The 13,926-nt window shown below is 39.7% G+C and overlaps 1 protein-coding gene across 1 annotated transcript in view; it reads left to right on the top strand.

The window, feature by feature from the left end:
- The window catches only part of dmrt1 (doublesex and mab-3 related transcription factor 1), a 78,118-nt gene extending 71,101 nt beyond the window's left edge, over positions 1-7,017 (top strand). Inside the window, 1 exon segment of the mRNA NM_001124269.1 lies at positions 6,778-7,017. Within this exon segment, the coding sequence (NP_001117741.1) occupies positions 6,778-6,938 (161 nt within the window). The 3' untranslated portion in view covers positions 6,939-7,017.
- The last annotated feature ends 6,909 nt before the right edge of the window (positions 7,018-13,926 follow it).

Raw genomic sequence — 13,926 nt, 5'->3', positions numbered from 1 at the left:
AGATATACATGGAGGAGGTTTAATATCCTGACCTAGTGAGATATACATGGAGGTTTAATACCCTGACCTAGTGAGATATACATGGAGGTTTAATATCCTTACCTAGTGAGATATACATGGAGGTTTAATATCCTTACCTAGTGAGATATACATGGAGGAGGTTTAATATCCTGACCTAGTGAGATATACATGGAGGTTTAATATCCTTACCTAGTGAGATATACATGGAGGAGGTTTAATATCCTTACCTAGTGAGATATACATGGAGGTTTAATACCCTGACCTAGTGAGATGTACATGGAGGTTTAATACCCTGACCTAATGAGATATACATGGAGGAGGTTTAATATCCTGACCTAGTGAGATATACATGGAGGAGGTTTAATATCCTGACCTAGTGAGATATACACGGAGGAGGTTTAATATCCTGACCTAGTGAGATGTACATGGAGGTTTAATATCCTGACCTAGTGAGATATACATGGAGGAGGTTTAATATCCTGACCTAGTGAGATATACATGGAGGAGGTTTAATATCCTGACCTAGTGAGATATACATGGAGGAGGTTTAATATCCTGACCTAGTGAGATATACATGGAGGAGGTTTAATATCCTGACCTAGTGAGATATACATGGAGGTTTAATATCCTGACCTAGTGAGATATACATGGAGGAGGTTTAATATCCTGACCTAGTGAGATATACATGGAGGTTTAATACCCTGACCTAGTGAGATCTACATGGAGGTTTAATATCCTGACCTAGGGAGATATACATGGAGGAGGTTTAATATCCTGACCTAGTGAGATATACATGGAGGTTTAATATCCTTACCTAGTGAGATATACATGGAGGTTTAATATCCTTACCTAGTGAGATATACATGGAGGAGGTTTAATATCCTGACCTAGTGAGATATACATGGAGGTTTAATATCCTTACCTAGTGAGATATACATGGAGGAGGTTTAATATCCTTACCTAGTGAGATATACATGGAGGTTTAATACCCTGACCTAGTGAGATGTACATGGAGGTTTAATACCCTGACCTAATGAGATATACATGGAGGAGGTTTAATATCCTGACCTAGTGAGATATACATGGAGGAGGTTTAATATCCTGACCTAGTGAGATATACACGGAGAAGGTTTAATATCCTGACCTAGTGAGATGTACATGGAGGTTTAATATCCTGACCTAGTGAGATATACATGGAGGAGGTTTAATATCCTGACCTAGTGAGATATACGTGGAGGAGGTTTAATACCCCCTGACCTAGTGAGATATCCATGGAGGAGGTTTAATATCCTGACCTAGTGAGATATACATGGAGGAGGTTTAATATCCTGACCTAGTGAGATATACATGGAGGTTTAATATACTGACCTAGTGAGATATACATGGAGGTTTAATATCCTGACCTAGTGAGATATACATGGAGGAGGTTTAATATCCTGACCTAGTGAGATATACATGGAGGAGGTTTAATATCCTGACCTAGTGAGATATACATGGAGGTTTAATATCCTGACCTAGTGAGATATACATGGAGGAGGTTTAATATCCTGACCTAGTGAGATATACATGGAGGAGGTTTAATATCCTGACCTAGTGAGATATACATAGAGGTTTAATATCCTGACCTAGTGAGATATACATGTAGGAGGTTTAATATCCTGACCTAGTGAGATATACATGGAGGAGGTTTAATATCCTGACCTAGTGAGATATACATGGAGGAGGTTTAATATCCTGACCTAGTGAGATATACATGGAGGAGGTTTAATATCCTGACCTAGTGAGATATACATGGAGGAGGTTTAATATCCTGACCTAGTGAGATATACCTGTACATGTAGGAGGTTTAATATCCTGACCTAGTGAGATATACATGGAGGAGGTTTAATATCCTGACCTAGTGAGATATACATGGAGGAGGTTTAATATCCTGACCTAGGGAGATATACATGGAGGAGGTTTAATATCCTGACCTAGTGAGATATACATGGAGGAGGTTTAATATCCTGACCTAGTGAGATATACATGGAGGAGGTTTAATATCCTGACCTAGTGAGATATACATGGAGGAGGTTTAATATCCTGACCTAGTGAGATATACATGGAGGAGGTTTAATATCCTGACCTAGTGAGATATACACGGAGGAGGTTTAATATCCTGACCTAGTGAGATATACATGGAGGTTTAATATCCTGACCTAGTGAGATATACATGGAGGAGGTTTAATATCCTGACCTAGTGAGATATACCTGTACATGTAGGAGGTTTAATATCCTGACCTAGTGAGATATACATGGAGGAGGTTTAATATCCTGACCTAGTGAGATATACATGGAGGAGGTTTAATATCCTGACCTAGTGAGATATACATGGAGGAGGTTTAATATCCTGACCTAGTGAGATATACATGGAGGAGGTTTAATATCCTGACCTAGTGAGATATACACGGAGGAGGTTTAATATCCTGACCTAGTGAGATATACATGGAGGTTTAATATCCTGACCTAGTGAGATATACATGGAGGAGGTTTAATATCCTGACCTAGTGAGATATACATGGAGGAGGTTTAATATCCTGACCTAGTGAGATATACATGGAGGAGGTTTAATATCCTGACCTAGTGAGATATACATGGAGGAGGTTTAATATCCTGACCTAGTGAGATATACATGGAGGAGGTTTAATATCCTGACCTAGTGAGATATACCTGTACATGTAGGAGGTTTAATATCCTGACCTAGTGAGATATACATGGAGGAGGTTTAATATCCTGACCTAGTGAGATATACATGGAGGAGGTTTAATATCCTGACCTAGTGAGATATACATGGAGGAGGTTTAATATCCTGACCTAGTGAGATATACATGGAGGAGGTTTAATATCCTGACCTAGTGAGATATACATGGAGGAGGTTTAATATCCTGACCTAGTGAGATATACATGGAGGTTTAATACCCTGACCTAGTGAGATCTACATGTAGGTTTAATATCCTGACCTAGGGAGATATACATGGAGGAGGTTTAATATCCTGACCTAGTGAGATATACATGGAGGTTTAATATCCTTACCTAGTGAGATATACATGGAGGTTTAATATCCTTACCTAGTGAGATATACATGGAGGAGGTTTAATATCCTGACCTAGTGAGATATACATGGAGGTTTAATATCCTTACCTAGTGAGATATACATGGAGGAGGTTTAATATCCTTACCTAGTGAGATATACATGGAGGTTTAATATCCTTACCTAGTGAGATATACATGGAGGTTTAATATCCTTACCTAGTGAGATATACATGGAGGTTTAATATCCTGACCTAGTGAGATATACATGGAGGAGGTTTAATATCCTGACCTAGTGAGATATACATGGAGGAGGTTTAATATCCTGACCTAGTGAGATATACATGGAGGAGGTTTAATATCCTGACCTAGTGAGATATACATGGAGGTTTAATATCCTGACCTAGTGAGATATACATGGAGGAGGTTTAATATCCTGACCTAGTGAGATATACATGGAGGTTTAATACCCTGACCTAGTGAGATCTACATGGAGGTTTAATATCCTGACCTAGGGAGATATACATGGAGGAGGTTTAATATCCTGACCTAGTGAGATATACATGGAGGTTTAATATCCTTACCTAGTGAGATATACATGGAGGTTTAATATCCTTACCTAGTGAGATATACATGGAGGAGGTTTAATATCCTGACCTAGTGAGATATACATGGAGGTTTAATATCCTTACCTAGTGAGATATACATGGAGGAGGTTTAATATCCTTACCTAGTGAGATATACATGGAGGTTTAATATCCTTACCTAGTGAGATATACATGGAGGAGGTTTAATATCCTTACCTAGTGAGATATACATGGAGGAGGTTTAATATCCTTACCTAGTGAGATATACATGGAGGAGGTTTAATATCCTGACCTAGTGAGATATACATGGAGGAGGTTAAATATCCTGACCTAGTTCTTTAATCATATTCAAGTGTACCTATTTATTTATGACCCTGCCTACACCAAAAGTATCTTTCTTTTAAATGATTTGAGCAAAAAATATTTCACTTTATTTGGAAGAGCAAGCCTGACAAATAAAATGTGCTTATTTATATCGGGATGATTTGTTCAGGGGGCTAAAATGATTAAATATTAAAGCATTAAACCTCGAAACGCATCAGTCATACAAAGGTTATACTTAACCCCAAACTGGTTTTCCAGTAGATTAGTAAGAATGGCTCCGCCTATATCCCCTTATCCAGATTACAACCTCTCAGTTTCAGTTGTGTACAGTGTAAAACATTCAGAGCCCTCCACTTCTTCCACAATGTGTCACTTAACAGCCTTATTCTAAAATGGATCAAATACTTTTTTCCCCTTATCAATCTACATACAAAACCCCATAATGACAACGCAAAAACACATTTTTACATTTTTACACAAAAAAAAACGAATATCATATTCACATAAGTATTTAGACCCTTTACTTAGTACTTTGTTGAAACACTTTTGGCAGCGATTACAGCCTCGAGTCTTCTTGGGTATGACGCTACAAGCTTGGCATACCTGTATTTGGGGAGTTTCTCCCATTCTTCTCTGCAGATCCTCTCAAGCTCTGTCAGGTTGGATGGGGAGCATCGCTGCACAGCTATTTTCAGGTCTCTCCAGAGATGTTTGATCGGGTTCAAGTGCGAGCTCTGGCTGGGCCACTCAAGGATATCCCCAAGCCACTCCTTCTTTGTCTTGGCTGTGTGCTTAGGGTCATTGTTGTGTTGGAAGGTGAACCTTTGCCCCAATCTGAGGTCCTGAGTGCTTTGGAGCAGGTTTTCATCAAGGATCTCTGTACTTTGCTCCGTTCATCTTTACCTCAATCCTGACTAGTCTTCATGTCCCTGCCGCTGAAAAACATCCCCACAGCATGATGTTGCCACCACTATGCTTCACCGTAGGGATGGTGTCAGGTTTCCTTCAGATGTGACACCGGGCATTCAGGCCAAAGAGTTCAATCTTAGTTTCATCAGACCAGAGAATATTGTTTCTCATGGTCTGAGAGTCCTTTAGGTGCCTTTTGGCAAACTCCAAGTGGGCTGTCATGTGCCTTGTTACTGAGGAGTGGCTACTGTCTGGCCACTCTACCATAAAGGCCTGATTGGTGGAGTGCTGCAGAGATTATTGTCCTTCAGGAAGGTTCTCTCATCTCCACAGAGGAACTCTGAAGGTCTTTCAGAGTGACCATCGAGTTCTTTGTCACCTCCCTGACCAAGGCCCTTCTCCCCGATTGCTCAGTTTGGCCGGGCGGCCAGCTCTAGGAAGAGTCTTGGTATTGCCATACTTCTTCCATTTAAGAATGATGGAGGCCACTGTGTTCTTGGGGACCTTCAATGCTGCAGATTTTTTTTGGTACCCTTCCCCAGATCTGTGCGTCCACACAATCCTGTCTCGGGAGCTCTACGGACAATTCCTTCGACCTCATGGCTTGGTTTTTGCTCTGACACGCACTGTCAACTGTGGGACCTTATATAGACAGGTGTGTGCTTTTCCAAATCATGTTCAATCAATTTAATTTACCACAGGTGGTCTCCAAGTTGTAGAAACATCTCAAGGAGGGTCAAATGAAACAGGATACACCTGGGCTCAATTTCGAATCTCTTACTTATGTAAATAAGATATTTCTGTTTTTAATTTTTTGTAAATATGCCGGGTGGAGATTATAAGAGTACATCATGGCCATTAAGGCCAGATTGTTCCCCCGAGATGTTCAAACCTTCATAGAAGACCAGCAGGGTCAAATAATAATCACAGTGGGTGTAGAGGGTGCAACAGGTCAGCACCTCAGGAGTAAATGTCAGCTGGCTTTTCATAATCGATCATTCAGAGGTTGAGACAGCAGGTGTGGTAGAGAGAGAGTCATCCAGAGGTTGAGACAGCAGGTGTGGTAGAGAGAGAGAGGGAGAGAGTCATTCAGAGGCCGAGACAGCAGGTGAGGTAGAGAGAGAGAGAGTCATTCAGAGGACTAGACAGCAGGTGAGGTAGAGAGAGAGAGTCATTCAGAGGACTAGACAGCAGGTGATGTAGAGAGAGAGAGAGAGAGAGAGTCATTCAGAGGTCGAGACAGCAGGTGATGTAGAGAGAGAGAGAGAGAGTCATTCAGAGGTCGAGACAGCAGGTGATGTAGAGAGAGAGAGTCATTCAGAGGTTGAGACAGCAGGTGATGTAGAGAGAGAGAGAGAGTCATTCAGAGGTCGAGACAGCAGGTGATGTAGAGAGAGAGAGAGAGAGAGTCATTCAGAGGTCGAGACAGCAGGTGATGTAGAGAGAGAGAGAGAGAGAGAGAGAGAGAGTCATTCAGAGGTCGAGACATTGCCGTCAATAAAATGCAATAGTACTTGTTGTCCGTAGCTTAGGCCTACCCATACCATAACCCCACCGCCACCATGTTCACCACTCGCCCACACCACGCCATACACGTGGTCTGCGGTTGTGAGGCCGGATGGAGGTACTCTCTAAAACGACGTTGGATGCAGCTTATGGTACAAAAATGAACATTCAATTCTCTGGCAACAGCTCTGGTGGACATTCCTGGAGTCAGCATTCCAATATCACGCTCCCTCAAAAATACAGACATCTGTGGCATTGTGTTGTGACAAAACTGCACATTGCCTTTTATTGTCCCCAGCACAAGGTGCACCTGTGTAATGATCATGCTGTTTCTAACCCACCTGTCTGTGTCTCCCTGCAGCCTTCTCCCCAGTCAGTGGAGGCGCTAACGGCCATGACGGTCTATCCTGTCTGTCCATCAGCTCCCTGGTCAACAGCTCTGAGGGGAAGACTGAGTGTGACGGACAAGACCAGGGACAGGGCTTTACTGTCGACTCCATCATAGAGGGAAACCACAAGTAACCAGAGAGAGGAAGAGAAAAAACATCTAAAATCACACTCTTTTTGAAATCTATTTGTTGAAATAAAGGTTTTGTTTCTGTAAACTTTCTTCCAATGTTGTCATTCTGAAGATATTCAAAGTGGTTATTTTTTCCTGTCTGAGCTCTATATAAATGGTTCTAGTGAGTGTGGTCTGTTAGCCAGGGGGAAGGTGAACATACAGGGGAGTTATGAATCATGTTGCCTCCCTAGATCTATGCTAGTCTATACCAGTCTATCCTACTCTATACCAGTTTATATTAGTCTATATATGGAATATACTAGTCTATCAGTCTACTTCAGGCAATATTAGGCTATACCAGTCAGTCAGTACCAGTGTATATCGGTATATACCAACCTATACCCGTCTATATTTGTATATACCAATCAGTCTATAGCAGTCTGTCCAGAACAGACTATGGGAGGCGCAAGGTACTACATAGTATGGAGCGCCGTTTGGGTCTGCGTGTCGAAAACGATACACTTTAAAAAACAGTTATTTTTATAGAATTATGTTGTGTGCTGAATTTGCACTTAACAAGCCAAGCACCACCACTGCGATCAATAGCACTTTCAAAGCTGTACAAAAAAATAAGTCTGCAAACACCCGGCCACGATGTGTTTACAATACCGCGTTGGTAATATGGCTGTATTTGTTCTACCGAATGGGAAAACGTCTGTGTGAGCATTTAAAATAAGATCAGGATCAAACAAGCAAGATCAAAAATTTGTGCAAATATCTTTGATACATGTTATTTGCAACTTCTGCAGTAGCACCCTATCTTTAGCTTGGCACCTAGCTAGCGCCAATGCAACCAGCCTGAAAACAATGCAGTCATTTTCATTATTCTTAACATTGATTTAGGATTCCATGTAAGAATTAGTTCGGGAGACACTTTCAGTTCATGAAAATAACGAGCCAGCTAGCTACTTAACCATGTTGCCCAAAGCTAACGTTATAAGCAGCCAGATAACTTCCTCTGGCACGTGAGGCTTTACCGGACCGGTTACGTGTTGTGAAGATAGACACAATAATGACCTTTGCGGTTGGCCTTCAAAATAAAAGTCTCTATGAAAATTACGCAGAACATTACAATTGGTGGAATCATGACATATTTAGACTAGATAATGTTAAACAAGGTTGGAATGGGGTATATGTCTACTCGGTGACACCCACAGAACACAAATGTGAAGAGTTTAAGCAAATAGCTCTTATCAGGGACGTTGACAGGGAAATCACCTGCCCAGTCAGCCTATTGTGTGTACTGACAATCATTTTGCACTGTACAGCCTTATCTAAGGATTGGGGATCAATGAAATGGGGTATCAGTCTACTCAGTACCTAAGTGCTTTTTTCCCAACGTCCTCCTCAGTGTTATCAGACTCCTAAACATCCACGTTGTTTCCCCTTTGGATTAGTGTTCAATACACATAGTAGGTTGACTGGTACAGTAAATGTGGCTCGATTCACAGTTGTTTCTGAGTCCTGCAATAAGAGCTAAGATGTTAATGTTCTCTGGGTGTCACTGAGTCGACTGATACCCCATGTCATTGATCCACAACCCATAGGTAAGGCTGTGCAGTGAAACAAGGATGCCCCCAATGCAATTCTAAAGTCTAATACACCCAGTGGGATTTCAACAGATTTTTGTCAAATTAACAAATTATTGTATTTTGAATTTATATAACAACATTCCAAATTCGTTTTGCAAGATCTATTAAATTATGACATAATTCCACTATTTGTATTAATTTGCTTCGCTGTCAATGACAGACTGTCTTATACATTTGGGGTATTTGTAACGATCGTCTTCGGTGGAAGGAGAGGAGGACCAAAGCGCAGCGTGGTAAGTGTTCATATTCATATTTATTTAAACTCAGAACACTAAACAAAATAACAAAGAGAAAGAAACGAAACAGTTCTGTAAGGTGACGAGAAACACTAAACAGAAAATAATCACCCACAAAACACCGATGGGAACAGGCTACCTAAGTATGGTTCTCAATCAGAGACTACGATAGACAGCTGCCTCTGATTGGGAACCATACCAGGCCAAACACATAGAAATACAACACATAGAAGAAAAACTAGAATGCCCACCCCAACTCATACCCTGACCAAACATGACAGTATTTCAGATGACACCTATCTAGATAGTTAGCTAGCTAACTATAGCTACTGAGAAAATATGATGTTGTTTTGCTATGTTTTTGGGAAAGAACACCAGTCGCGTCCATCAGCTAGCTAGCTTTCTTTATGACCAGCACTGTTCCAGAGCCTGGGGAAGTGTGGGCCCGTGCAGCTGCGGTAGCTGCGTGAGACAAAACTTTACCAGCTTCATAGCAGACGTATCGGTCAATCGCTGTGACATTTCAAATACGAGTGATATTGTAATCAATGTGTAATAACTACGTGTCACTTATTGTGACATGCAGTCCTATTCAGGTCCTGGTTGGTCAACAAGCTTATTTGATGAGTCAAATTGTGTTATGCGTGTATCTTTTTTGACATACAAAGACCCAAATGGCCATAACATAGAGCCATGACTACATGGAACTCAATTCCACATCAGGTAACTGATGCAAACAGTGGAATCAGATTTTAAAACCAGATAAAATTACACCATATGGAACAGCGGGGACTGTGAAGAGACACACATATAGGCACAGACACAAGCAAGATCGAATCCCTGAGCTGACAAGGTAAAAATCTGCCATTCTGCCCCTGAACAGGCAGTTAACCCACTGTTCCTAGGCCGTCATTGAAAATAAGAATTTGTTCTTAATTAACTGACTTGCCGAGTTAAATAAAGGTAAAATAAAAATCAGTCTATATCTTTCTTTACCAGTCTATACCAGTCTATATCAGTCTTTACCAGTCTATATCAGCCTTTACCAGTCTATATCTGTCTTTACCAGTCTATATCTGTCTTTACCAGTCTATATCAGTCTTTACCAGTCTAGATCAGTCTTTACCAGTCTATATCTGTCTTTACCAGTCTATATCTGTCTTTACCAGTCTATATCAGTCTTTACCAGTCTATATCTTTCTTTACCAGTCTATATCTATCTTTACCAGTCTATATCTGTCTTTACCAGTCTATATCTGTCTTTATCAGTCTATATCAGTCTATATCAGTCTTTACCAGTCTATATCAGTCTATATCAGTCTTTACCTGTCTATATCTGTCTTTACCAGTCTATATCTGTCTTTATCTGTCTTTACCAGTCTATATCAGTCTTTACCAGTCTATATCAGTCTATATCTGTCTTTACCAGTCTATATCAGTCTTTACCAGTCTATATCAGTCTTTACCAGTCTATATCAGTCTATATCTGTCTTTACCAGTCTATATATTTCTTTACCAGTCTATATCAGTCTTTGCCGGTCTATATCAGTCTATATCTGTCTTTACCAGTCTATATCTTTCTTTACCAGTCTATACCAGTCTATATCAGTCTTTACAAGTCTATATCTATCTTTACCAGTCTATATCTGTCTTTACCAGTCTATATCTGTCTTTACCAGTCTATATCTGTCTTTATCAGTCTATATCAGTCTATATCAGTCTTTACCAGTCGATATCAGTCTATATCAGTCTTTACCTGTCTATATCTGTCTTTACCAGTCTATATCTGTCTTTATCTGTCTTTACCAGTCTATATCAGTCTTTACCAGTCTATATCAGTCTATATCTGTCTTTACCAGTCTATATCAGTCTTTACCAGTCTATATCAGTCTTTACCAGTCTATATCAGTCTATATCTGTCTTTACCAGTCTATATATTTCTTTACCAGTCTATATCAGTCTTTACAGTCTATATCAGTCTATATCTGTCTTTACCAGTCTATATCTTTCTTTACCAGTCTATATCAGTCTTTACCAGTCTATCAGTCTATGTCTGTCTTTACCAGTCTATATCAGTCTTTATCAGTCTATAAAAGTCTTTACCAGTCGATATCAGTCTATATCTGTCTTTACCAGTCTATATCAGTCTTTACCAGTCTATACCAGTCTTTACCAGTCTACACCAGTCTATATCAGTCTATGTCTGTCTATACCAGTCTATATCAGTCTATATCAGTCCTTACCAGTCTATATCAGTCTATATCAGTCGATACCAGTCTATATCAGTCTATACCAGTCTATATCAGTCTATATCAGTCTATATCAGCCTATACCAGTTTATATCAGTCTATACCAGTCTGTAACAGTCTTTATCAGTCTATATCAGTCTATACCAGTCTATACCAGTCTATATCAGTCTATACCAGTCTATATCAGTCTATATCAGTCTATACCAGTCGATATCAGTCTATACCAGTCGATATCAGTCCTTACCAGTCAATATCAGTCTTTACTAGTCAATATCAGTCTATATCAGTCTATATCAGTCTTTACCAGTCTATATCAGTCTATATCAGTCTTTACCAGTCTATACCAGTCGATATCAGTCTATATCTGTCCTTACCAGTCTATATCAGTCTATACCAGTCTATATCAGTCTATATTCAGTCTATACCAGTCGATATCAGTCTATATCTGTCTATATCAGTCTTTACCAGTCTATACCAGTCTATACCAGTCTATATCAGTATTTGCCAGTCTATATCAGTCTATACCAGTCTATATCAGTCTATACCAGTCAATATCAGTCTATATTTGTCTTTACCAGTCTCTATCAGTCTATACCAGTCTATATCAGTCTATACCAATCTATATCAGTCTATACCAGTCTATATCAGTCTATACCAGTCGATATCAGTCTATATCAGTCTATACCAGTCTATATCAGTCTATACCAGTCTATATCAGTCTATACCAGTCGATATCAGTCTATATCAGTCTATACCAGTCTATATCAGTCTATACCATTCTATATCAGTCTATATCTGTCTTTATTTGTCTTGTATTGGTACTGTGAGTTCTATCTCAGCTCTATGAAGTCTCCTCCATGTTTCTATCCCTCATCCAACCACATAATTTAACCTGCTGGTTGGTATACACATTTGATTTTCAAATTATATTTAATAAACTGTATATCAGAATATTAATTCCCAGAACAGCAAGACCTTTTAACAGAATATGAACCTTTGTTTAATTTTGCTTTAAAAATAGCGTATAAGCTTCCATACATGACTTGTTTTGTTTGTTCGTAGTGCACAGCAGCTTGCTGGTTGTATTCATTTAGATAGATTGTGTTGTTTAAAATCTCTGTTGAAAATAAATGAGCAATAAGCCTAAGATTGTTGAGTGTAATACTACTGCACTGTGTTTCTGTGAGTGTGTTTTATAGCCATTCATTTTAAATGACACATTACAAAACTGTTTATTCCTAGTTATGTTTGAATAAAACAGCGACACATGTCATTTGGAATCTTGGATGTAGTTACAAGTTCTACAGAAATAAACCACTTATTGGTGAGTTGAAATGTAAAATGTGATTGTGTGTAGGGGAGAAAGGTATAAAGCAGAACAATTCAGAGACTTGTATTTTGTTTCGCCGGGCGCTATGAAAACGTTCATTTGATTCTGGCCCCGTCTGTCGTTATCAATAACAACACCATCTTGTGATTCTGGCCCCGTCTGTCGTTATCAATAACAACACCATCTTGTGATTCTGGCCCCGTCTGTCGTTATCAATAACAACACCATCTTGTGATTCTGGCCCCGTCTGTCGTTATCAATAACAACACCATCTTGTGATTCTGGCCCCGTCTGTCGTTATCAATAACAACACCATCTTGTGATTCTGGCCCCGTCTGTCGTTATCAATAACAACACCATCTTGTGATTCTGGCCCCGTCTGTCGTTATCAATAACAACACCATCTTGTGATTCTGGCCCCGTCTGTCGTTATCAATAACAACACCATCTTGTGATTCTGGCCCCGTCTGTCGTTATCAATAACAACACCATCTTGTGATTCTGGCCCCGTCTGTCGTTATCAATAACAACACCATCTTGTGATTCTGGCCCCGTCTGTCGTTATCAATAACAACACCATCTTGTGATTCTGGCCCCGTCTGTCGTTATCAATAACAACACCATCTTGTGATTCTGGCCCCGTCTGTCGTTATCAATAACAACACCATCTTGTGATTCTGGCCCCGTCTGTCGTTATCAATAACAACACCATCTTGTGATTCTGGCCCCGTCTGTCGTTATCAATAACAACACCATCTTGTGATTCTGGCCCCGTCTGTCGTTATCAATAACAACACCATCTTGTGATTCTGGCCCCGTCTGTCGTTATCAATAACAACACCATCTTGTGATTCTGGCCCCGTCTGTCGTTATCAATAACAACACCATCTTGTGATTCTGGCCCCGTCTGTCGTTATCAATAACAACACCATCTTGTGATTCTGGCCCCGTCTGTCGTTATCAATAACAACACCATCTTGTGATTCTGGCCCCGTCTGTCGTTATCAATAACAACACCATCTTGTGATTCTGGCCCCGTCTGTCGTTATCAATAACAACACCATCTTGTCTTTTATTAAATGCACTTCCTCTTCATTTCATCCACCAGTGGTTTTACAGAGAATAATGTGGAGTTACTTATATGGCTGTGACATTATAAATCACCTCTCCCGATCATATGGCGAATCGATTGATCCTTCCTGATATATCAGTGAAATTTACTCTCTTTAATCTCTGTTTTAATCTCTTTATCTCTGTTTTAATCTCTTTAATCTCTGTTTTGATCTCTTTAATCTCTGTTTTAATCTCTTTAATCTCTGTTTTAATCTCTTTAATCTCTGTTTTAATATCTTTAATCTCTGTTTTGATCTCTTTAATCTCTGTTTTAATCTCTCATGTCTGTTTTAATCTCTTTAATCTGTTTTAATCTCTTTAATCTCTGTTTTGATCTCTTTAATCTCTGTTTTAATCTCTTTCATCTCTGTTTTAATCTCTCATGTCTTCTTTAATCTCTTTCATCTCTGTTTTGATCCTGTTGTTGA

Source organism: Oncorhynchus mykiss, chromosome 6 (assembly GCF_013265735.2).
Source record: "Oncorhynchus mykiss isolate Arlee chromosome 6, USDA_OmykA_1.1, whole genome shotgun sequence".
NCBI classification, from domain to species: domain Eukaryota; kingdom Metazoa; phylum Chordata; class Actinopteri; order Salmoniformes; family Salmonidae; genus Oncorhynchus; species Oncorhynchus mykiss.
This window is presented reverse-complemented; position numbering and strand designations above follow the sequence as displayed.